General features: G+C 42.8%; 1 protein-coding gene across 1 annotated transcript in view; it reads left to right on the forward strand.

Annotated features, from left to right (window-relative positions):
* The first annotated feature begins 5,412 nt into the window (after nucleotides 1-5,412).
* CDH2 (cadherin 2) overlaps nucleotides 5,413-26,878 on the forward strand; it is a 486,773-nt gene continuing 465,307 nt past the window's right edge. Inside the window, exon 1 of the mRNA XM_033933790.1 lies at nucleotides 5,413-5,788. Coding sequence (XP_033789681.1) covers nucleotides 5,717-5,788 — 72 coding nt within the window. The 5' untranslated portion in view covers nucleotides 5,413-5,716. The remainder of the gene's footprint in view (nucleotides 5,789-26,878) is intronic.

The raw sequence follows: 26,878 nt of genomic DNA on the forward strand, positions 1-26,878 counted from the left end.
TTTCAAGTGGATTTTCATGGACATCAGGCGTCTAAATGGTACAAGTTATTATCTGAATATATGCCTAAAAAAATCTAAAACAAGTCTCTGTGATATTTGGAGTATGGGAATTCAATATGTCATCCTGGTGTCTCAGTGGTCCAGAATATGAAATCGTAAAGTGAAACGCACAGCTTCTGCTGCGATGAGGCCAACTTTGTGCTTTTTGCTATACAGAGTGTTCTGGACTCCAGTGAGGTTAAAAAAGTAGATAAAAATCGCTCCAATAAATGCTGTCATTGTCAGCTTGAGCAAGACACATTAGATCATTTGTGATTTCATTGCCCATTAATTAGGGCCTTTTGGAAATCTATATGGGGCAAAATTATTTCAATTATTGGTGTTCCTATTCCATTATCATATGGGACCATTTTATTTGGAACTTCACTTATGCCTAAGAGTCCGCTTGATAGTCCCAAATATAAGCTTCTCTTGGAAATGTCTGGAGTTGGGTTGCAGTTAATCACATGAAACTGGAAAAATTGGGATCGTCTAAACCAGTGGTTCCCAACCCTGTCCTGGAGGACCACCAGGCCAATCGGGTTTTCAGGCTAGCCCTAATGAATATGCATGAGAGAGATTTGAATATAATGGAAGTGAGAGGCATGCAAATCTGCCCAAGCATATTTATTAGGGCTATCCTGAAAACCCAATTGGCCTGGTGGACCTCCAGGACAGGATTGGAAACCACTGGTCTAAACTTCACATTCTGGAGGGAGTCAATGTGTTTGTATTATTGGTATGAACGAATGATAGCAGAGGAAAATGGTCAGTTCTGGGCATTTAATGACATCTGGAGCCCATTGGATATGTTTGTTAAAGACTGGGGTGGTATATGATGGTTCTTTTATTTTATTCAGATTATTTATTGTATTATTCATATTCTTTATATACATCCAGGAAAGGGTAAGGGGGGGGGGGGGTTGGGTGGGAGGAAGTTGGGGGTTGTTTTAAGAATTTGATGTAGTATGAAAGTGCTGTTTGTTTGATTTTATTATGATATTTTCTTGCACTTTGTATAAGTTATTAAATAAAATCAATAAAAATTGGCAACTGTGGAAACAGAATACTGGGCTAGAAGGATCACTGGTCTGACCCAGTATGGCTATTCTTATGTTATACTGCAAAACCAAATACCCCCTCCCCAATAAAAAAAAAAAATAAATAAAGTGTCTCTTAAGTGGAGGAAAAAGCCTCACTGACGTGTTGACAGCACTTTACAAAAGTAAATAAGGCTGCCTGCTCTTTATCGTAGGCAAAAAAAACCTCCACTGAAACTGATTCTAATAGTGTCCAAATGAAAATGGCAGCCACCACCAGTGTGCACAAACACCTAACTTATCTGATGTTGCCAGAACTTGTTATGGATCTATCAAAACTTTCCAATTTCCATTCTCTGGCTCCAGTAGAACTCCCACTTAAGAAGCATTTCTATAGTGTCCAGTGATGGGCCTCCTATGAGACACTATTTTTGGGATCTTCTTACGTTATACAATAGGGGAGCAGAGCAGATATGCACGTAACCGCAACTGGTGCCAATTAGCACTTGTTATGTCCAATTATTGAGAATTATCACCAATAACACCAATTTGTTTATGTGCATAGTTGACTCTATTCAATAACTGTGGGCCCAACGGCATGCCTAACTTGGACACCATTTTAAAAAATTTGGGGAAAAATGAATATAGTACCAATAGGAGCCACACCTTTCAGCTTTTTAGCTTTTATTTTTCCATACCACCACTTTGCTCTCCTGCTTAAGAAGTGAGATGCTGGACAAAGAATACTCAAAGGTAGCAGAGTTTCCAATGCATTTGAAAGCCATACTGCGAGACAGTTGCGCACAAAGTATGGAGCCTGATATTATTTATTTAATTCATTTTCTATCCTGTCCTCCGCAAAGAGCCCAGGATGGGTTACAGGTCAACATACACACTATACAGTTTACAGATTAAATTTATCATAGTTACAGTGCAAGATTTTCCAATACAAGTTTTTATCCTAACGCGACAAATATCAATATACATTTCTTTGTAATCTATCGGCTGTGGGTGAGGGAGTTAGATGAACAGGTGTGTTTTTATTGCTGTCCTAAAATTGAGGAGTTCCTCAAGGGATCTAATCTGCGAGCAGTTGATCCCAGTGGCTCAGTATAAAGTGGGAGTAGGAACATCGTTTGGCGGTTTGCAGAAGTGCTGCCCGATTTGCAATTCGAATCAATTTGCCGATTCACTTCGGGTGAATTGGTTTGAATCGATTCATTTGCACAAAAAATCAAACTCACCGATTCAAAGGTCGGTCCCCTTGGTATGCGCCTGTGCGATCCGTGGTGGTGGCAGCGACGTCAACCTGCAAGCACGTTGATTTTTTTTTTATAGTTGTTGGCTCTTGGCTGGCTCATTCCCAAAAGCATTTCTCCTCGCCAGTCCCTGAATCTAACTTTCAGCATAAGTAAAGGATCTCTCTGCTGCAGTGCTCTCTTCTTTTCCTGAGGCCATGGAATGGGGGGGGAAGGGGGAAGCTGAGGACCTTTCTTTAAGGAAGTTGAGAATCGGGGAGGGGGGCTGGGGAGAAGGAATATGGGGCCTATTTCTTTGGGGAAGCTGAGAATCGGGGAGGGGGCTGGGGAGGGGGGAATATGGGGCCTATTTTTTCAGAGATGCTCTGGGCCTGGGGAAGCTGAGAATCGGGGGAGCTGGGGAGGGGGAATATGGGGTCTTTTCTTTGGGGATGCTTTGGGGAAGCTGAGAATCAGGGAGGGGGCTGGGGAGGGGGAATATGGTAGTGCTGCCCGATTTCCTTAATATTGCCTTGTTTAAATAAAATTTTTAAACTTAAAAAGCTGAGTCAATGAAAATGAACTGAATCAAAAAATCGATTCAACAGGGTAAATCGAATCGAAATATTTTTCACTGAATCGTGCAGCACTAGTTAGCATTTGAAGGGAATGGCCAGAGGGCATTTTGAGGCGTATTTCATCCTGGGAACGAAAGGACCTGTTTGGCATGTATGGAGGAAGCGTGGTCATCACGTAACTCGGCGCCATGTCGGGCAAGCATTTGAATGCTAGTATCAGGCCCTTGAAGACACAACGTTTGGCTACGGGCAGCCAGTGAACCGATGACAGAGCTTTAAATGGATAAGCTGCGTCTTAGGACAAACCACTACAAGTGGGTAGTGTACTCCCTTCCAGTATTATATAAGTCAGAGGACTGATTTTCAAAGACAGCTGCTGTTTTCAAAATCAGAACTTTTCAAATCAAATAATGTTCATTTATTGCCAAATATGCTACCAAAATTGTAATAGGCTTTTTTTTTTCTGATAAATCTTAAGGCAAGGTGTTGATCATACTTTTAAAGGGTTTCACTTAGATCTCTTCATTGAAAATAACATGGGAAATGTTAATAATGAAAAAATAAATTACCCCCCCTTTTACAAAGCCAAGTTGACATTTTTATCGCTGGCCACGGCAGTATTAGCTCGTATTATAGGAATTATAGGCGGTATTATAGGAATTCTGAGCATCAGAGCTAATACCGCCGCAGCCAGCGATAAAACACCTAACATGGCCTTGAAAAAGGGGGCCTAATATTTTTTCTTGGGTTGGCAAGTACTCTTTCCAACAAGTGTGCATTATTGCTCAATAGTGCTAAATTATTTGTATACTACTGAAAATGAGCATGCACATTATTTATGACATTACCCTAAATGGAGAAAAAAAAAATACTGCAAATAATACAGGAAAATAACCATATTTTAGCGACATCCATCCCCTCCTCCCATAATTTCATTCATTTTTCAGACATCTGTTAAGATTCAAGTGAAGGCTAAACACTCATTTGGTCCAAAATAAAGAAACTTGGAGTATGCTGAATGGGAAGAGACATAAACACCATGCAACCCCCACTCCTCTTCTCCCCCCCCCCCCAATAACAATGCCCCAAACAGAGCCAGACATCTTGTTATTCCTTTAAAAAAACAAACAAACAAACCACCAGTGAATTCTCTAGTTTTATCTATAACTTAAGAGTGAAATAAATGGCAAATTCATATCCCAAAATGGCACACGTGTTAAATAGTATTTCATGCTGGAAGGGCAGATTTAATTGAATTCCTTGCCAATTGTAGAACAGGCCTAGTAGATGGAAGCAAAGAAAAAGGATTTCTGTATAATCATCACAAAGTGCCATCTTCCATACAAGACTGGCAATTATGGGGCGTCAGTTCTCTCTGTGCACAGCATTCCTCTTTTTTCTTTCCCCCGACCCTAAACGTTCATTATGTCTTACCCTTTAGACTGCTCTCTGCTTTTCTCTCCCCTCCCCCTCCTTTTGTATTTAACAACGCTCTCTCATTTTCATATTCAGGCAAACTAATAAGGACTACCGCAGTCTGAAGTTGCACCAGGCTCTTAAGATGCGCTTTGATACACATTACCAGATAAGGTCCTACTGGGCCAAATAACATTAGCAGTCAGACAATAAGAGTTGAAGGTGTAAACTGTAAAGTATCATCAGTCCATTCCGGCTGCCAACGTCGCTCTCCCAGCAGGTGGCTCATAGCAAACACTGAAGCTCCAACAATCGCACCTATTTTATATGGACTCCGTAAGACCCTTCTTATATTTATTGTTATTATTTTAACTTGTTCCAATATTCCTCCTCTAGCACAGAACAAAACTAAAGAGGAAAAAAAAAACCCCCACACACCCTACAAACGCGAATGAAAGCAGGGAACGTGGGCGTAGCCCGATCGCCTGAATCTGTTCTCCAAGCTCAGAGAGAGAGAAAAAAAGAGGGGATTATAACAGTACAGGCTCTTAGCATACGGCTGTTTCAGATGGAAAATATATTTCACTGAAGCAAAGAAAAAAAAAAACCCAAAACAACAACACACCAAAAAAAACAAACCCAAAAATAATTTGGAGAAGCGGAAGAGGGACAATTCAACCCCTAGAGACTGGAAAATATAAACAACAATAATAATGATTATAATTAACATTTTTCTCCTTCTACCTTTGTGTTACTACCTGCCTTCTCAAGACACGCGAGAAAGAAACGAAGTGCATTTGTGCAGGCTTTGGAAAGAGACTCCGGAGCCGACCAGGGTGAAGCCACCGCCGGTCCCCGGGGGGGGGGGCTGGGAGTGGGGACGGGCTAGGGCTGCTCAGGGGCGGAGGTGGGAGGAGACGGGCGGGTGGTCCGGAGGCGGGGTGTATCGCTGGGGGCGAGCCCGCAGCAGCAGCAGCCCTGGCCGCGCACAGTTGCCTGCACGCCGAGACGAGAGAAGCGCGGATTAGAGAGGCGTGGGGGCGGGAGATAAAGCAAAGGAAGACGAGAAGAGCAGATCCCGGCGGCGCATCCGGAGCTTTTTTTTTTTTTTTTTTTTTCTCCCCCTGTGTGTGTTGTTTACAGCGATCGCTTTCTCTGTGCGGGACTCCGGCGGCTGAGGACAAAAACGTCTGAGGACCTGCGTGGTGGTGGTGGTGCTCCGGTGATCGCGCCCGTCTGAGGCGGGTGCCCGGGGAGGGGCGGGGGCGTGCGGAGCCCCGCTCGCCCACCCGCTCTGTGTTGCCAGGGATTGTTAGCCCCCCCCTCCTCCTCCTCCGGGAGGAATCTCTTTCACCAGGAGCAGCAGCACCGTCGCCGCCACAGCCTTCTCCTCGCCTCTGTGCCCATGGCTACTGCACCCGTGCACCGGGTGGCGCGGAGCCTGCCGCTACTAGCGCTGGCGGCGCTGCTGCAGCAGGTAAGATCGTGGGAGTGGAATGGGGGGGGGGGGTGAGAGAAGCTTTCCGGAAGGGGGGGATGTGTGCATGTCCGGTTCGCACCCTGCCGCAGGTGCTGGATGAGGGCCCTGGGAGCGCATTCACGCGCCTTAGCAGGTGGCTCTGAAGCGGCGAAGGGCTGGGGCAGGGCGCTGGCAGGGAGTGGCTGGGAAGACTGAGTAACAGATCTACTCGTGCCGTTATTATTATTATTATTGTTATGCGGCTGGAGTTTTTTTTTTTTTTCCCCCTTAAACATTTTTTCCCTGTTGTTGCGTTGGACTTGAAGCCTTCTGTTTCTCTATAGCGAGTGAGCACGTCGGCTTAATGTTTGCCCATTTTTGCCGGACGAATCTTTTGTTGCTCTTACTTTCCGGGGGGGGGGGGAGGGGGACGCTGGAGCGAGTAAGGACCGGTTCAGCCTTTGTGCAAGCGCTAGGCAGCCGCCTAGAGCAGCTCCTTCTCGGGGCGCAGCGACTGTAGTGTCAAAGCGAAACAATAGGTTCCCGGGTGCCCCACGGATTCAGAACCGTTAGCGCTTGCTTTTTGAACCCGCGTTATTGACGATCCTGACTGTTGAGTTCAGTTTATCAAAAATGTGGGTTGTAGCGCTACAGGCTAAGGCCATGAAAGTTAATACGGGGGTGGGGTGGGGGGGGGGGTTAAGGCTCTTTTAGGGAGCCCACTGCCCTTGCACCGACTCTGTGAATAAAGCGCATATTCTCACTCTGCTGGGCGTGTTGACCGCCGATTCTCCGAGCCCGTTTTTGTGAATCGTGTCCACTACTGTGCGGAGTAATGGATCTGGAGAGCGGGCTCCGGGTGCACGCCAGCGCAATTTACAACGCTGCAGGTGCATTTGCAAGGGGGGGGTGAAGCAGCGGGTCTCGGCGCATGGGGCCGGCTCAGTCTCGCGCCGTTCTTTGGCGGCGGCTCTGGAGTTACTGTCCATGGTGTTTAAAGGGGAGGGAGCTCCCGGGCAGGCTCGCGCAGCGGCCACTGAAAAGCTGATCGGTCCCCGTGCACGTGAATCCGGCAGGAGAACGGAACCGTTTCCCCCACCCCCCCCCCCTTGTTTTTTTTTTTTTTTTTTTTTTGCTTTGTTGTTGTTCACCCCCGAATCCCTCGAGCACAGTGGGGTTCTGGGAGCGCTAGAGTTGAAATGAGCCCCTCATCCGCTACTACCACCAGGGTTGGGGGGGGGGGGAAGGGAGAGGATCCTTTTCCGTCCCCGCTGTCCGGGGCCGTAGTGCTAGTTCGCTTTCTCTCCGGCGCTGGCTGGGCTTTGCAGTAAGTGTTGCCTTGCCCCACTAGTGTGGGAACCAGTTCATCAGATGTAATCCAGCCCTGTGCTCAACATTGTTTTGTTGTCTCGCTTTGTCAATACAAAGCCTTGTGTGCAGTGGGGGAGGGTTAGTTAGAGCGGTTTTTTTTTTCTTCTTCTTCCTAATGCATACTCGAAACCTCGATTCCAACAAAAAGAAATCTACGTATTGTGATTAATTGAAAAGGTCAGATTTGCAGCTACAACTAGTTTGTATGTGTGTGGGCGGGGTGGTGTGTTCTTAATGCCCAGTTATTCAGTTACACTTTACAGGAGTGGATATTGATCCGATTTACTGTGCACCCGAATACTGGAAACAGAATATCTTGCGTGCTAAATGGGGCTTCGATGCATTTTTAGGTTTTCTCTTTTATCCATTACGGGGGGGGGGGGGGGACGTGGAGATCGGAGTTTTAAAAGTGGCGAGTGCTTGAAAATAGACACTAACTATGGTCGACTTGTTTCTCTTCTGAAAAGATAAGAAAGGCCAGCTCTTTATCTTTTCTTCCCCCCCCCCCACGTTTAATCTTGGTTTGCTTATGCTTTAAAACAGTGGTTCCCAAACCTGTCCTGGGGGACCCCCCAGCCAGTCAGGTTTTCAAGATATCCCTAATGAATATGCATGAGAGAGATTTGCATACCTGTCACTTCCATTATATGCAAATCTCTCTCATGCATATTCATTAGGGATATCTTGAAAACCTGACTGGCTGGGGGTCCCCCAGGACAGGTTTGGGAACCACTGCTTTAAAACAAAAGGTACTATGCAGAGACAAAAGGAAATGATCTAACCATCATTCAGTATGGGAGATATAGCTAATGTTACGGTTCGGGAATCCAATTTCCCTTTGAGTTCTTCAGGTATCCATTAAATCAGGTTTTTCTTGAGGATTGATTGCATTTTTTTTAAAAGAATCTTTTTATTCTAAAGTTGGTTTGGGTAGAAGGCTGCTGCTTTTGACTGTTGTGCTGCTAATCAAATAATCTGGCAGGCTCTTTGATTACCTTTTTAACTCTTCTCACTTGGGTTCTCTGCCCAAGAACATTCATTTTGTCTGGGCTGTGCATAACACATTTCAAGTTCTGGCACACCGATTTTGTTGCATTGGTTGTGTTCTGGCACACACAAAAAAATTACTTTCTCTTGGCTATCAAGGATGAAAATCTTTTTAAGAGGATGGGCTTAGTTTCATAGAAACATTGTATAAATTTCAAAAGTATATGTTTGTGTATGATTTTATATATACAGTATATAATATCAATACATTTGAATTTTAAGTGGAAAATCCAAAAAGCAGCATATGTAAGGAGAAACATTTGGTGCACAGTAGAATTAACACTATGAGGAAGTAAATGTGATCTTGCACTTTAATGATCATGTGTATATGAGGTTTTACTTCTCCCACAAACTCGTGGTTTGCGGTCATTGCTGAATTATGAAATGCATTATTCCCCACCTGATCCATCTCGCAACAAAGAAGATTTTTGCTATTTTATGTCCACTGCAAAGAAGAAAACATCTTAGTAAACAGACAAATTTTATCAAAGGACAAGTGATATGGTGAATCGTTAGAGTGACTCTCAAATGTTGTGGATGTGGGTCTGGATATACTGTAGATACATAACAAAAGGAACTTAGTTAGCAGTGCATCCATATAAGATTTCCTTTGGACTATATGAAGACTGTACTCTGTATTCAGAGTAGAGGGCTGCACGGGAGTGATGATTGCAGGAATCCCGTGGGTATGAAAGAAGTTGCCATAGGATTCCTCTGGGAATGGGAGAATTTGCTGTGGGATTCCTGTAGGAGTGTAGTCAAAAATCTCTGGTGCTCCAGAATGAGGCCTGGAATGCACTGAGAAAGGCAATTGGAGCACCAGAATGAGGCATGAAATGCACAGAGTGCCAGAACACTCTTTGGTTGAACACTGTCCAGAAAGCCACAGGGAACTGTGGGGTTGGGAGGAAACAGAGGACTTTGAGCAAGTAAATAATAGTGTTGACTCTTTGTGGGGATGGGTGGGGATGGATGAAAGTTCTGTCCCCATGAAACTCTAATTCAGAGGGTAAGTGAGCACATAGAAGGCTAGATCAAAGCTTCTGGGCATTGAGGAGGTTAAATTTAGCCCCCTCTCCCTAGGTAGTTAACTTTAATCTGGGTGTAGAGTTAGGATGGAGAAAAACAACCAATGACCGACTGACAGTATATCTATAAATAATTACTATTTTAGATTTAGCTTGAACCAGTGAGTCACATTCAGTTATGGTATTTCTTTGTCTCTGTAGGGCTCACAATCTAAGTTCAAAGGTGAAGCAATGACGTGTTAAGTGACTTGCCCAAGATCATAAGGATTTGCACTCTATATACTGTATTTGCATGCGGGTCTCCAGCGGTGCAGGGCAGCTGCGATCTCTTCGGCATCTGGCCTGCCTCCGCACTTCCCGCTGAATGGCCGACGTCGAGACTCGTGAGAGCTGACCTCAGCCACTCAGCAAGCAGTGCGGGGGCAGGCCGAATGCCAAAGAGATTGCGGCTGCCCTGCACCGTTGGAGACCCGAGACGTGAGCCAGCGAGGGGGCTTCCTAAAAAGGTACCGGGGATGGGGGGGGGATGATTTAAAAGTTTTATATAAGCCGCCCCATATAACTAGGTCATACCCCTTACATGGGTTTGTAAAACCCATTTATAGGCCAATTAAATTATTGCCAATTAAATTATTGGCACTAATTAGAATTTACACGCACCACTTTTTAAGCATATTCTATAAAGTGGTACATGCAAATTCTAGTACATGGATCTCAGAAGGGGGAATGGCCAGGGAAAGAGCATGGGCGGGTCATGGGCATTCCTAAAAGTTAGGTGCACTATTACAGAATATGCCCAATCCATGCATAACTTAGGCACAGACATTTAGGCCTGGTTTTTATTGTCATGAATGCCTGTGCCTAAATGTTGGTCATGCAGGCAGGTGCTACACGTGATTCTATAAACTGCACCTAACTGGAGGCAGTTTATAGAGTTGGGCTAAGCACTGACTTTTTTTAGGTTACATATATAGAATTTACTCTTAGATGCTTAATTTGGCAACTGAACCTCAGGTGTTAGTGTTATAATAGCAGGTTTCACTTTGACTTTCAACACAAAAAGAAAGTGCCAGATTCAGTAAATGGTGCTCAAAGTTAAGCACCATTAGGCAGAACGCCATTTACAGAACAGTATCAGCACGCTTCTTGTGTCAAAAGCTGATGGCAATGTTTAGGCAGTTAGGCATATAAATGCAGGTACTGTAATATACTCGAATATAAACCCATCTGAATATAAACCGAGATAACATTTTCTTCCCCCTTTTTAGAGGAAAAATATTAACTCCAATGTAAACCAATGTAGACTAGTAGTGAGCCAAGACGAGGTGTCTGGTCTTGTCCCAGATGGTTCTGCACCCACCTCGCTGCCCTCCAGACGTCACTGACCTCTCACCAGGCCTACCTTAAGCCCTTGTGGTTCAGTGGTGAGCAGGGAAAGAAGCAATGTGAGGTGTTGGGTCCTGGCTGGCTGTTCACCCATCAGGCCCTCCTCCCCCATATCCAGCGCAGGCCTCTCACCAGGCCTACCTTAAGCCCTTATGGTCCAGTGATGAGCTGCGAAAGGAACAATGTGAGGTGTTGGGTCCTGGCTGGCTGTGCACCCATCGGGCCCTCCTCCCCCATATCCAGCGCAGGCCTCTCACCAGGCCTACCTTAAGCCCTTATGGTCCAGTGATGAGCTGCGAAAGAAACAATGTGAGGTGTTGGGTCCTGGCTGGCTGTGCACCCATCGGGCCCTCCTCCCCCAGATCCAGCGTAGGCCTCTCACCAGGCCTATCTTAAGCCCTTGTGGTCCAGTGGTGTGCTGGGAAAGGAGCAATCTGAGGTGTTGGGTCCTGGCTGGCTGTGCACCTATCTGGCCCTCCTCTCCCAGATCCAGCGCAGGCCTCTCCCCAGGTCTACCTTAAATTCTAGTGGTCCAGCGGTGAGTTGGAGCAGGAGCAATCTTCTTACTTTCCTGCCCTTGCAGTCCTGCTAGTAAAAATGAATGCTGCAAGTTTCCATTGGTTAGTGTCTGATTAAAAAATATGGTAGCTCTGAAGTAGTCTTCTGTTGTTGCTTTCCCCAAGAAATCCTTCCCTTTTAAAACTCTTGCTTCATTTATTCACTTCATTTTCAGAAAAGAGACCAATTCCTTGTCAGCACTTAATATCTGAATGTGGATTGGCTCCTTCATCAGTGAATAAAGAAATTCTATTAAATGGTAGCTGTTAGCTCAGCCCAAGTGAAAGCCTTGTAGAATTGTGGGGGAGGATAAGATCACTTGGGAATTTGGAAGGGGCGGGGGTTGGTAAAGTAGGAAAGGAGATATGGAGGAAAGCTTTGGGGGTCGTCTCCACTTTTATTTATTTTTATAATGTTTTGGTTTAGGACAAGGATCAGGCAAGGGTGACATGAGAGCGTTGCTTTTAGATGCAGGTGGTGGTGGGGATCTGGAGATCACAAAGCAGAGCTGTGCTTTCCTTTTCAATAACTGGTTGAGAAGTTAGATTTAGGAAAATATTCAGCTGAAAGTCTAGTTGGTTAGTTTCATTTGAAAGATAGATTAAAATTATAATTGGGAGACTCACTCCCACAGTGGATTTTGGAATTTTCCAGGATGAACTAAATCCCAGGTAAGTAAAGGGATTTTCTCACAGGACAATAAAGGTTCATGTCTTAGATACAGGTTTTCAAACCTACCTAGTGACCCTGTAGCCAGTGGGATTTTCAGGAGATCCATGATGAATATGAATGAGGGAAATTTGAATAATGGATTTGTTTTAATTATGTTTTTGAAGTCTATGTAAGTTGGTTTTGAACACTGCCTCGAATTTGTAGGTAGTGTGGTTTATACATATTTTAACTAAATAGACTATCTCCATTGTATATAACCCTCATGCCTATTTTCACTCAGCCATATTCAGAGACTTCCTTTTAATCTTAGTGAGTAGTCTTGCTTTCAACAAAATTTCACTCAGGTAAGAAACCCATACTAAGGACTCTAAAGAGCCACAGGATGATCAGAGATTGTGAAAAATCTTCACAAGATTGGCTAGTTTGCTAATAATCAAGTCCGTAGCTGAGTGCTTTACATGTTTCACGCCTCAAAATCCTGTTAAAAAAATTACCAGGGATAGTTTTCAACATATACTGAATTTGATGAAACAATCCAGAGTATTCATTTTTACACAACTTACTAGACTTGATGCACAGTCACAGCTCTATTATATTGGGCGGAGAGCATGTCAAGATAACTGTAGATAAATGCAGATATATGATGCTTTGTGCTTTTTTCAAGTGTTTTAAAGCAAAGGTTTGTTTTACTGATCCACACAAATACACAAGTTTTAAGTGTATGTCTATAACTACTTTGGAACTAATCAATTCAAAAATTGGCAAAGTGGGAAAATATAAATATATAAATGCACGAAACTCCACTTAATTAAGGCTGAAAGTCAGCTCATACGGGGAAAAAAAGCCTCAGGTCTTTATCGGTAGAGCTTAAAGCTCAAACCACCTCTACCCACATTATTGGTCAAAAACTTCCGTAAAGAGTGACTAAATGCCACTAAAGTTATTCTTTTGAGAACTGAGATTCTTAAACAACTCTCTAATGACTGTGTTTAAAAACTAAAGAGTCTTCTATATTGCCAACGTTTCACAGACCTAAGCTGTTTCTTCAGGACTTTTAGACTTCCTGTATATCCACACAGATTGAGTCGTCTGTTCACAGTCTTACCAGCATCCTTCCTGGAAGTTTTTGGCCATTGATGTGGGTGGAGGTGGTTTGAACTTTAAGCTCTACCGATATAGACCTGAGGCTTTTTTTCTGTATGAGCTGACTTTCAGCCTTAATTAAGTTGAGTTTTGTGCATTTATATATTTATAACTACTTTTGTCCACAAAGTCCATCCTTTTTATGAGCGATATTGATTTTCTGTGTATATTTATCCTCACTCCTGAGGCAGGCGTATTGTACACCAAAACACAGTACTGTGTCGGGTCTACACCTTTGTGGATGGACTGAATAAATTTACATTTTGTAAGATCACATCGATCGTCTTTTTCTTTGGGAAATCCATTGTCAAACTTCTAGTTTGATTACTGAAAACTTACCACACCATAAGGCAGTGCTATAAATATCACACTGAGCCTTAGAGCACCGATATGCCGACCATTGGGAAACTGGAATAAGCTGGACTGTTACAGATCCCTACACAGACACTGCATGGTAGCAGAATCCTTCACCTCAGTTGCACATGCAGAGCATGGACAGAACCTCATGTGATACTAATAGGGACCAAACAGAAGAAAGGAGAGAGAAATTGCCTCAAAGTGTAGCAACCAAGCAAAAAAGGCAAAGGAGATGTCAAAATCAACCAACAGTGATATTTATTAGCGAAAAAGTCTCAGTACAGTTAAAAAGCTGAGATTACAACTAGGATCCCAGTTTCAGCAATCTGGAATGACTTCATCAGGTGACAAACGAATTACGGTATACCGCTGGTTGTATGAGAATTCAACCAAAGTAATGAACGGAACCAAATTGTGAAGGCATCTTCAGTAAAAACCTAGCGCCAAAAAAGAAAACCAATAGGGAACTGCAACTAGTAGGGAGCTACATGCAAATAAAAACTGAAATGGAGACTCCCAAGAAAGCTAGACTTTATAAGCAGTGCTAATACTGTTTTATATTTATATATTTATTGAATTTTTTCAATATAATCAAGCATAACTTGTACAGAAAGGAAATTCAGCAAAAGAATTAATAATTAAACATATACTTCAATCAAACATCTAATATAAGCTAAATCTCTACTCAAGTTCACAATTAAGATCCAAGGTTGATGATGGGCAAGTAATACAAAGAAAATTTAAATTAAGAAAATTATTACTAGTAGACTGGAAATACACCTTTCCTTAATCTAAGCACTCATGTTCCATCTTTCTCCAAACATGAAGTTGATAGAAAGGTTGTCAGTTGAGATGGCTCAAAGAAGACAAATTTATGTGAACGATAGTTAATTACACATTTACATGGATGTCGCAAATAAAATGTAGCCCCTAGAGCCATAACACCAGGTTTCCTTAGCAAAAATTCACGTCTCCTCCGTTGGGTCTCCTTGGCCAAATCTGGGAACATCTGTATTTTACAACCTAAAAATTATTTTTGTTTATTCTTAAAGAAAAGTCTTAGCAGCCAGTTTTTATCTGGCGCGAGCGCTACTGTTATAAGTAAAGTTGCTGGTTCCGCCAATTCTTTATCCGATGTTTCCAGAATATTAGTTAAATTCATAGAGTCCTGTCCCATATTCTGTTGTTGTTGTTGCTGTTGCAATTTCTTATTTGGAAGGTAATAAACTTTTGTAAATGGTGGTAATGTTTCTTCAGAAAGCTCCAATATTTCAATCATATAACGCTTAAGCATTTCTCTAGGGGCTATCATAGGCACCTTAGGAAAATTAATCAGCCTAAGATTGTTATTCCGGGAAAAATTTTCCATTACCTCCATTTTCCTTCTTAAATCAATATTATCTTTAATTAGTGTCTCAATAGTTTGTTTAGAAACCTTTATATCTTGAAATGCATTCTGTATTTTATATCTTGAAATGCATTCTGTATTGAGGTCTTAGAGTCCTCAATTTCACTTTTTAAGTCTTTAATTAGTCAGTCTCATGTTTGTTAATTTTATTTTCAAATAGTTGTAATTGTGGACTTATAGACTTTGCCAAGTTAGCCACTAAATCCCAGAGAGAGTCCAATGTTACCTCCTGGGGCTTCTCTATTTGAAGAAAGTGTAACTTAGGTTTATTTAGCTCACCCACTGGCAAACTGTCTCTTCCAACGTCGTGTTTGGTTCCTGCTTCCCCCTCTGCTTCCTCCTCAGTCTCCGCATTCGGGCTTCCCTGCAGCAGCAGGGGCCCCGGCAACACAGTTCCCTCGTTGATCTCCTGAGCCTCCGGGAGGAGGTGAACTCCAACTTCCGGGAGTACCTCCGCTTGCGGCGAACTGGTAGACTGAGGGCGTGGGGGAGGTGCTCTCACGTTGGTGCTTAAGGATGTTTCTGGCCCCATGGAGAACGACGCAGACTTGCCGCCACTGCGCGCCTCCTGCAGGGAACTCCCCGACGATATTGTTGGCGTTTGCTGCATTCTCCGAACAAGCTCCTCGATATTGCCGAAGACAGCCGTTCTAGAGCGCTGTGAGGCTCCACCAGCGCTCCTTCCTCTCCTCTTCGGCATGGCTAAGCAGGTAAAATTTTACCAAGAAAAGTAAAATAAGTAAGACGAGCTTGGGGAGAATGTGCCCAGACCTACTAGCATTCGGCCATCTTGGATCTCTACAGTTTCTCTTGACTGCAGTAAGCAGTGCTAATACTGTTAAGAAAACATAAATGTATTTTTTCCTGTACTCTGCAAAATCAAAAACAAAGATATACTTACAAAGCAGATACAACCGTGTCTTTTAAAAATATTAAATAAAAATACATTTTTCTTATTGGGCTGATCCCAGACTTTCTTCCACTTTCCAAGTGTCAGTCGTCTACCAAATTATTTTGCAGATTGGCTTTTCCATGTCATCTCTTTCCTCTTTTCTTCCTTTATTTGTCTACATCTGTCTGACATTGATCTTTCATTTTATTTTTTTTCCCCCACTTTTTTCTTCTCTGTGTTTATCTCCCTATCTCTCATCCATTAGTCCTTAGTCTCCGTTTCATTTCTCATCCATCTCTCATTCCCTCTCTAGCACTCTCATAGCCCCCTATGTCTCCCCCACCCATCTTTTACACACTTTCTTAGTCCCCATTCCCATCCTCTGTACTTAACTTTTTAGCCCTCAACTACTCTATTCTGCATCTCATCACCCTATCGGACCCAGCTCCATCCCTGTGTTTCCTTCATTCCCTTGTCTCCAAGGTCATTCTTATCTCTTAATCCCATGTCTTATTGCCTCTCTTTCACCATCTTTTTAAACACATTTCCACTCCACTCATCTAGTTCAGAGACCCATCATTTTCCTCCAGCACCTATCCGCAGTACCCCCATCCCTTTTCAATGCCTTTCCAATCTTCCAGGTCATTCATGTTATGTCTCAGTCTTTCTTGTCTTCTTCATCATCCCCTTTATGCCCTCTTCTCTTATCCCTAGTGGTTAATACAGCAGCCTCAGAACCCGGGGAACTGTATTTGATTCCCACTGCAGTTGCTTGTGACTTTGGGCAAGTCACTTAACCCTCCGTTGCGCCAGGTATAAAATAAGAATATAAGAACCCATGGTCCATCAAGCCCAGTAGCCTATTCTCATGGTGGCCAATCCAGGTCACTAATACTTGGCCAAAATCCAAGGTGTAGCAATATTCCATGCTACCAATACAGGGCAAGCAGTGGCTTCCCCCGTGTCTTTCTCAACAACAGACTATGGAATTTTCCTCCAGGAACATGTCCAAACTTGTCTTAAAACCAGCTACACTATCCACTCTTAGCACATCTTCTGGTATTGTAACCACAGAAAGGCAGTTTATCAAGTACCATCCCCTTTCCTTTTTCTCAACTCATCAATATACCCCCATTCATACTTAAAACTGCCAAGTACAGTAAAACCTTGGAATGCAAGTAACTTGGTATGCAAGTGTTTTGCAAGACAAGCAAAACATTTTATAACATTTTAACTTGATAAACAAGCAAGGTCTTGCAATACAAATACATACGGTGCAGTGTTCTCCCGCGAATTTGCGGTTCGCGAATCGTGGACTCGCTCATTTGCGGTCTGCTTCAACTACCTCTTCCTGTAGTAAAGTCGGGCTACACCAATCAGGAGCTGCATGTCAAAGCAGCTCCTGATTGGTGTAGCCCGACTTTACTACTGGAAGAGGCGGTCAGAGCAGACCGTGAGTGATTTTCTTTGCCCGCCGGCACTCCAGCTGCCCTCTCCTGCCTTTTGACAGGTGAAAAAACCACATTCATGGTTTTTCAAAATTTGCGGGTGATCCTTGAGCGTAACCCCCCATGAGTTTCGGGGGAGTACTGTATACACACATCACATCATCAAATTTGAGCCGATAGTTCGTCTCTCTCTTTCTGATACTGCAGGAATGTAGTGACTGTTTTAAACAAGTAAGATCTTGCAATACAAGTACATACAGTATTTTGCATTACAGTTTTTGGGTTGTGAAACGAATTGTCTTGAGTTTCATTATTTCGTACGGGGAAATTTGCTTTGATATACGAGTGTTTTGGATTACAAGCATGTATTTGGAACAAATTATGCGCGTAATCCAAGGTTTTACTGTATTCAATATCCCTTTAAAATTCTCACTCCATCTCTCCTGTCCATAATTCTCTGCTCTGCTCCCATTCAGTCATCAAGGCCAGTCATCATCTGCTCTGTTTCCCTTTTCACCCACCCCACCCTACCCCATACCATAGTCTTACATATCACCATACTTTATCACACTATTCCAGAGCAATGAACCAGAGGAATGGTAAGACAAATAATGGTGATCTGTATCCTACCTTTGGCATCTGTTTAACTTCAGTATTAAGGTATTTGAGAGTATTTTGATCCTCCTTTGATCTCAGCTCCTGATGAAGCCTAGATGGTGAAACAGTCTTATCTTGTCTTGTGTTGAGCTGGATAGTTACAAGTGAACTGAAACATTCATTTTGCTACCAGTGGATTTTGGGAACAAGACAGCCAGTATTCAATTACAGCATTTTACAGCAAATAAGATTTAATTGAATTTAAAGGTATATAAAGAAAAAGATTGTGGTTTAAACACAGTGGAAATCTAACATGCTATAGGACATTTATCTTAGTCATTATAATTAGGAAGAGGACTTTAATTCTTTAGAAAAGTATTTATAAATAATGTTAAATAAATAATGAGGACATTGAATTATTTGTAGAGTATGATGTAATGATTATATATAAAAATTTGTTAAATGAAAATATTTTCTATACAGCTTTTTTGAGTAAGATATAATGAGCATGCATGAGGCAGATCTGCATGCCTGTCACCTTTACTATATGCAAATCTGCTTCATGCATGTTCCTTAGGGATATCTTGAAAACTCAACTGACTGGGGGTCCTCCAGAACAGGTTTAAGAACTACACTTCCCCCTTCGTATTTGCGGGAATTAGGGGCAGAGCTGGCCCGTGAATATGGAAAAACTGCGAATAATATTTGAACCGGTTCTACCCTTATCCCCCCGCTTCCCCCAGCTATTTTTAGCCCTGTAAGCCCCCCCCTTAAGCCTTACCTGGTGGTCTAGCGGGTTTTCAGGCAGGAGCGATCTTCCCATACTCCTGCCCCATGCAGATCGCTCACAGGAAATGGCTGCCTTGAGCTCCCGTAGTCTCTTGAGCCATTTCCTGTGAGCGATCTGCACGAGGCAGGAGTGTGGGAAGATTGCTCCTGCCTGAAAACCCACTAGGCTATCAGGTAAGGTTTAAGGGGGGGGGGGCTTATAGGGCTAAAAATAGCCTGAAAAATGAAAAATGTTTTTCTGGTCAAAAATCATGAATAACCGAATCTATAGATACGGAATTTGCAAATACGGAGGGGGAAGTGTACTGTTTTATCTATAACCAACTTTATTTCAAATGCACTCTTATCAAACTTTCAGGAAGTCAATCAAAACTTATTTCTTTGACAGATTTCTCTGACTCCACTTCTGCCTTGATGCATTCCTAAAACACTGCCAGATAAATTTGATTAATCTTAACATGCTAATGTAAGGTTTTTTGTTTTTTTTGCAGTATCGCTGTCTGTATACAGTATCTTCCTCTGTAAACCGCTCTGAACTATTTGTGATATTGTGGTATATAAAAATAAAGTTATTATTATTATTAACATGTGCTCAACTGTCCAAAGCAACAAGGTTACAGATAGATGACAAGTGAGTCACCCTTAAAGGTATGATCCTTCTGCAGAGTGTAATGCTCAGCCAGGAACACCTCCCCCTCCAAATCTTACCAAACAAGCAACCATTCTTAAGACTATTTTCTGCTTTATTGATAACCAATGTAGTGTCATTAGTCAGAATGTAATCAACTCATACTATTTCTGTTATCAGCTGGATAATGGTGTTCTACATCATTCATAAACTTTTGTAGTTGAAGTTACATAACCTAAACCAGGGCTGCCCAAGTCCGGCCCTTGAGATCTACTGGCAGGCCTGGTTTTCAGGATATCCACAATGAACAAGCATGAGAGAGATTTGCATACCAAGAAGGCAGTGCAGGCAAATCTCTCTCATGCATATTCATTGTGGATATCCTGAAAACCTGGCCTGCCAGTAGATCTCGAGGACCGGACTTGGGCAGCCCTGACCTAAACAGATTGCATTACAGTAGTCTAGGTCAGGGGTGAACAAACCTTTTGGATTGAGGGCTGCATTAGGAGCTGTGAGCAGGTTGGCGTGGCCTCTCTATCCCAATCATTACTCTTGATATTGCCAAAAAGCATGAAGCCATTAACTAGATAAACTATAAGCCTTAATGCTGAGCGACATACAAAATTTTAAGAGATTGCTTAAATGGCACCTCTTTTACCTGATGAAATACAGGGTATGAGATTCAATGAACAAGGATGAATAAAGATTGTTGACAGGAAGGTGCTGGCCACCGATGTTTTATTGTCTGGTAGTTTGTCTGTTTTGTATTTTTAGATTAAATTTTCTATTTTTGTATGTACATAAGAACATAAGAATTGCCATCTCCGGATCAGACCCTGGGTCCATCAAGTCTGGTGATCCGCACACGCGGAGGCCCCGCCAGGTGTACCTTGGCATAGTTTTAGTCCCCATATCACTGTATGCTTCTCAAGGGAGATGTGCATCTAATTTACCCTTACCCATATCACTCTATGCCACTCTTAAGGAGATGTGCATCTAGTTTACCTTTAAATCCTAGAATGGTGGATTCTGCAATTACTTCCTCTGGGAGAGCATTCCAGGTGTCCACCACTCGCTGCGTGAAACAGAACTTCCTGATATTCGTCCTGGACCTGTCCCCCCTCAGCTTCAGTCTATGTCCTCTTGTCCATGTCACATTGAACATTGTAAACAACTGCTTTCCCTGCTCCATTTTGTCGAATCCTTTCAGTATTTTGAAAGTCTGGATCAGATCCCCTCGCAGTCTCCTCTTCTCAAGGGAGAACAACCCCAGTCTCCTAAGTCGTTCCTCGTAGTCCAGGTTCTCCATACCTTTCACTAGCTTTGTTGCTCGTCTCTGCATCCTCTCTAGCAGTTTTATATCCTTCTTTAGGTATGGAGAACAATGCTGGACGCAGTATTTCAGGTGCGGTGGTCTGACCATGACTCTGTAGAGCAGTATTATAACTTTCTCTGATCTACTCGTAATTCCCTTCTTTATCATGCCTAGCATTCTATTTGCTTTCTTTGCCGCCGCCGTACATTGCGCCAACAGTTTCGGGGTTCTATCTATCAGTGCACCCAGGTCCTTTTCCTGTTTGGTCTTTCCCAGAGTTACACCTGACATACTATACTTGTGATCTTTATTTTTTCTGCCTAAATGCATCACTTTGCATTTTTCCACATTAAAATTCATCTGCCATTATCTGCCCACTTCTCCAATTGATTCAAGTCGCTCTGGAGTTCTTCGCTATTCTTCTGTGATCTGATTGCCCGGCATAGCTTTGTGTCGTCTGCAAATTTGATGATTTCACTGAATGTTCCTTCTTTCTGGATAAGGGCGGGATATAAATAACCAAACCAAACTAGATGGAGTATAGCTGGTAACAGTTCATAAATTGTGAGGCAGGAGTGTACTAGTGATCGTTCTTCTGATGTTATCATTTGGTGCCCTGAATGTTCACCTTTTAATGATTTGCTGAGGTTCGGACATCATTAAAAGTGATCATTCAGGGCACAGCTTGTTGACTTCAGCTAAGCAACTCTGGAGCAAGTGTCAGCAGGTTGAATCCTGTTGAAAAAGTGAAGATACAGAGTGAGCCAGAAATTGTGCCGGCATGCTGTGGCTCATGGGCCAGAATTTTTCTACCTCTAATCTAGGCGCTGAAACACACATGATTGTGCTAATGTCCAAAAATCCTCTAAAATTAATATGTTTCTCAGTTGCTATAACCCTGTTCACCTGGGATTTAAATGTTAATTTTGAATCAAAGTAAACGCTCAAACTCCAAGCCTCTAAATCTATTGCGAGGTATTCATTAGCAATTTGAAACTGGCAAAGCACTATGGCCCATTTATAGATCATCTGTTTTTATCAGATTTAGCAATAGAGAGTTGGCACGGGAACAGAAATTTTCATCCATCTTCACCTATTCCCAGTGGAATTTAACCTATCCCTAACTGTACCCGCATGAGTTGACTATTATTTACTCGCTTGTAGCCCTCTTCCTCCCAACCCCAACAACCTTCCATGCTTTTTTGGATGATGCTCACTGTTCAACCAATGAGTGTTCCAGCTGCCTCTGTAGGCATTCCAAGTAGAAAATGGCATGGGGCCAAATTTGTCCCCTTCCCCGTGGGAGCTCCCTTGGGAGCTTTCTCCATCCCCGTCTTGTCTCCGCGAGTTCTGTCCCTATCCTTGCAAGTGCTGTCCTCATCTGCACAAGCCTCGAACACTTTAAAATCCTAAGTATTCTAGACGTGTGCAGATAAGGACTGGAGCTTGCAGGGACAGGGAAAGAACTCATTTTGGTGCTTTATTTTCTTCTCTGGGCATTCCAAGTCTCATTCTGGAGTTACTATAGATTCTAACTACACTCCTGCAGGAATACAACTTCTCCCATCCCCTTAGGAATCCTGTGGAACTTCTTCCATACCACGGGTTCTGCACCCAGCACCCTTCCCTCTCTCCCACCTTCCCCTGTCAGACTCTGCACTTGGCATCCTTCCTTCCCTCTCTCCCCTGTAAGGCTCTGCACCCAACACCCTTCCTTCCCTCTCTCCCTCCTTCCCCTGTCAGGCTCTGCACCCAGCACCAAGCCCCCTTTTTCCCCTCCCTCCCCTATCAGACTCTGCACCCTTCCTTCCTTCTCCCGTCAGACTCTGCACCCTCCCTCCCAGGCTCTGTACCCTGCCCCCCCTCTCTGCCCTAGCCTCATACCTCTACTGGTGATCCTCTGTGAGTGCCTTCGGCCGTGCTGAGAAGCATGAGCAGGTGCTCGATTTGGCGCTGCTGCCATTAAGGAAGCCACAATAATTTTGGAAGGAGGTGTATTGGCTCGAATATGAACCGGGACCCCATTTTTGGGCCAATTTTTTGGCCCAAAAATAACGGTTTATATTCGAGTATATAAGGTACTTAACCAACAATTGCCCAAAGACATGGAATTGAAACGATATAAAACTGTTGATGAACAGGATCCTCGAAGAACAATCCAGTGCAGTTCCTTTCATTTCATCCTCTCTTGATTCCTTTAGCTGTTGTCTTTTTTTATGGGTCAAAGAGATAGAAATCAGGTCAGCACAAATCTTCCTACCGGCTGCATTGTCCAGTCAGAGTACCATGATCTATTGTGTTGAATGCTATAGTTATATCCAAATGGATTTTAAGCGATAGTGCAGTCACCTTCTTTCCTAATATACAAGAAGTCTGTCAAGTTTGCTACTGTCCTCCAAAAACTCCACCAACAAAAATGATGGCAGTATATATTTTGTAGTTTTGTAGTTTTCCAGGTAAATGTACTGATTTTAAATTAAATGAAATTCAGAGGCGGCTTTAAAGACTTCATAACATTTCCTGGGGATTTTCCATGTTCAGATTTCCATGGGTTCTGGTTATCACACACTTGTTTTCTATTTATGCAGACAGGATAGGAACATAACATGGTATTCAGGGACATTTATAACAAGTCCTTGAATGTTCTAAGTGGGTGACTTGTTTTGTTTAAAACATTTATATTCTGTCTTTCTGGTCTGTCAGATTGTTTAAAGTGATTTACAAACATCAGCAATTTAAAATACTATACATTAGATAGAGACAAGCTCTACTATATATGACTAAAACTAAGTAAAAATAAAAATCGACTCAAACATTATGAAAATATTGATCCTGTCTGACCATTAGTAGAATCATAGCATTTGAGTTCCAGTCAGTTACCTAGCAAATGAATTCAGGGAATAGAAAAGTCTTAATCTTTTCCCTAAAAGTCATGATATTTAATTCCTGCGTAGTTTACTATGAGGAGACATTCATAATACCATAGCAATTGCTTTCAGATTAGCATAACACATGACCTGGTTGACACAGTTTCCAATAAACAATCCTGACATGATTGCAGCTACCGTGTTTCCCCGAAAATAAGACAGTGTCTTACATTAATTTTAGGCCCCAAAAAAGCACTAGGTCTTATTTTCAGGGTATGTACATGATCATCTCTCCCTTCCTCCCAATTCTTCCTCTCCTTTCTCTCCCCCACATGTGCAGCATCTTTCCTCCCCTTCCTCGTGCAGCCAGGACCCTTGCCCAGCTTCTATCCTTCCCTTCCCTCCCTCCCATACCTCGTGCAGCAGGACCCTTGCCCAACTTCCCTTCCCTCCCTCCCATCTCTTGTGCAGCGGGACCTTTGAGCGAGCACCCCCTATTCCCTGAACACCTGCACCCGCCACGTAGCTGAATCCCCATCCTTCCCTCCCTCCCTCCCATTGGAACCTGGCCCGAGCCCTACTTACCTCCCTAAGCAGTGTCAGGCTGGCAGCACTCTAACAGGCTGCTTCGGCCTTGTCCGCCCGTGAACTCTGCTGCGTTACTGATGACGTCCAACCCACCGCTGTTCAAAGTTGACCGCTGGATAAAGTTGACGGTTTGTTCTGATGACAGCTTCATTGTCTTATTTGCTTTGAAAAGTCCTTTGTTTTTCATCTTAATAATAATAATAATAATAATAAAAGTTTATATACCACAGGACCGTAAAGTTCTAAGCGGTTTACAATAGTTAAAAATACTACAAATTGAGTAAAACTTGCAAAGTTAAAAACTAGTAACTAAAAACCTTAAAGATCAGTTATTGTATATGTTTTTAGGTGTCTCCTAAATTCCTCATAAGTATTAGTAAGCAAAAGCAATTTTTCCAAATCTTTACCCCATAATGCTGCCTGATACAAAAAAAGATGTTGATGATATTTTTCAAGTTTACACGACCTACTGCTACTGGAACAATGGTCAAATACTTGGCAGCTAGGCTTCAATGCTAAAAAATGTAAGATAATGCACCTGGGCAAGAGAAACCCGCGTAGAACTTATGTACTAAATGGTGAGACCTTGGTTAGGACCACGGCGGAACGCGATCTAGGAGTGATCATCAGCGAGGACATGAAGGTTGCCAATCAAGTGGAGAAGGCTTCCTCCAGGGCAAGACAAATGATGGGGTGTATCCGCAGAAGTTTCGTCAGCAGGAGACCTGAAGTTATGATGCCGTTGTACAGAGCCATGGTGAGGCCTCACTTAGAGTACTGTGTTCAGTTTTGGAGACCACACTACCGAAAGGACGTGCTGAGGATCGAGTCGGTTCAGCGAACGGCCACCAGGATGGTCATGGGGCTCAAGGATCTCACGTATGAAGAAAGACTAAAGAAATTGCGGCTGCACTCACTTGAGGAAAGAAGAGAACGGAGAGATATGATTGAAACGTATATGTACATCAGGGGACGCATCGAGTCAGAAGATGATATCTTCTGGCTCATAGGACCCTCGACCACCAGAGGGCATCTGCTGAAAATCAGGGGAGGGAAGTTTCATGGCGACTCCAGGAAGTACTTCTTCACCGAAAGAGTGGTGGATCATTGGAACAGACTCCCACTCCAGGTGATAAAGGCCAGCAGCGTGACGGATTTTAAGAAAAAATGGGATACTCACGTGGGATCTTTAAGGGAGTAAATTCAAGGGGGGGGGGAATACTTGGAATGGGCAGACTTGGTGGGCTATAGCCCTTTTCTGCCGCTTTTTTCTATGTTTCTAACCGGTGAGGAAACAAAATTCAAGTGTGAGCTTCTCTTGTGTCTAGGAGCTAACCCAAATAAAACCTTAAAACAAAAAAGCCGAACTTAAATTTCACACGTGCTTCCATCGGCAGCCAATGCAGAAGTCGTTAAGAAGGTCACATGATTGAATTTCTTCAGCCCAAAAATCAACCTGACTGCCATGTTTTGCACCAATCGCAATTGCTGCATATTCTTCTGAGAAATTGCTAAATAGGCGATATTACAGTAATCTAGTTGACTTAATATAAGGGATTGTACCAAAATTCTAAATGATGAAACATCAAAATATGCTCTAATGGACCGAAGCTTCCAAAGAGTAAAAAATCCAATGAAGACAAAACTGTGGCAACATAAGTGTAACCAGAACGACATCTTTGTGGTCAAGATAATGACCAAAATGCTCATTGAACTATGTTAAAGTTTACGAGCTAGAGGTGAGGCATATTTAAGTTCTGTACCAACTTTAGTCAGCTTTGTTTTCAACATGAATACTCTTAAAATAGTTTTGCCATGCATATTCATTTTGAATACTCTGAAAACCAACTGACTCAGGGTTGCCTGGAACAGGTGTGGGAACTATTTAGTAAAGCCTATTGAAGACTAAATTTTATTCAGGTTTGGACTTAGGCAAGAATTTAATGGAAAGCCTAAGAAGGTATAGGCTGAGTTGCCAGTTGAGATCCTTCCAAATTTTTAATTGGTAATTCCTTCAATAAATGAGACAAAGGGGAATTGGATTAGAGGTAGAGTGTTTTCAGTCATGGCCCCTTCTTGGTGGAATTGCAAGGGTAATCTGGATAGAACTGGATACTAAGCAAAATTAATCAGGTTGTGGATGTCCCTGGTATAAGTGGCTCTACAATGCCGAAGTGGCTAGGAAATGAAGGGGGATGTAACGGAGATACTGGAGATGTTTAGCCAGGAGATAAGGGGGAAAGTAGGGGACTTATTTGATGCTTTAAAAATTTTAATTGTGAGCTGATGTTAGTATAGGTGGCTTTATAAGTGTGTCTGTTTGCTAGGACTGCATTGAAATGTTCCTAGGGTCATGTAACTTGAAAGGGACATCATCTATAACACAAGGAAAACTCACAGGTTCAATATAATATCCCAGCTGAGATATTTAAAATGAACATATCTAGAGATATAGAATCTACCCCAAAGACCTCAGTACAAGCTAGCAAACTGCACCCTCAGACCATAAATTTCAATATTCTGCCAAATTCTCAGCTGAGAATTTGCATGATATATATATATCATGCAACTGCCTGACATGAGGAAATAATATTTCTTGATTGAGAGTTCATGTCCCATCATGCCTGCTGCTACCCCACATTCACTTTTGCTTTGTTCCAACACCTGTTTTTTTAGTGTGTTCCATACATTCTCCATTTTCTTCCCTCATCCTTCCACATATCATCTTCACTTGAATGGACTTCCTCTTTGTTTGTGCTCCCTCCACTGATGTTTTCCCCTTTTCCAACACCTAGACTACATCCTTTAATTCTACTAGTGTACATTGCCACATAAGAACATAAGAATCGCCATACTGGGACAGACTGAAGGTCCATCAAGCTCAGTAACTTGTTTCCATAAGTGGCCAACCCAGGTCCCAAGTATCTAGCTAGATCCCAATTAGTAAAACAGATTTTATGTTGCTTATCCTAGGAATAAGCAGTTGATTTCCCCAAGCCATCTCAATAATGACC

This window comes from Geotrypetes seraphini, chromosome 2, assembly GCF_902459505.1.
Source record: "Geotrypetes seraphini chromosome 2, aGeoSer1.1, whole genome shotgun sequence".
Classification (NCBI taxonomy): Eukaryota; Metazoa; Chordata; class Amphibia; order Gymnophiona; family Dermophiidae; genus Geotrypetes; species Geotrypetes seraphini.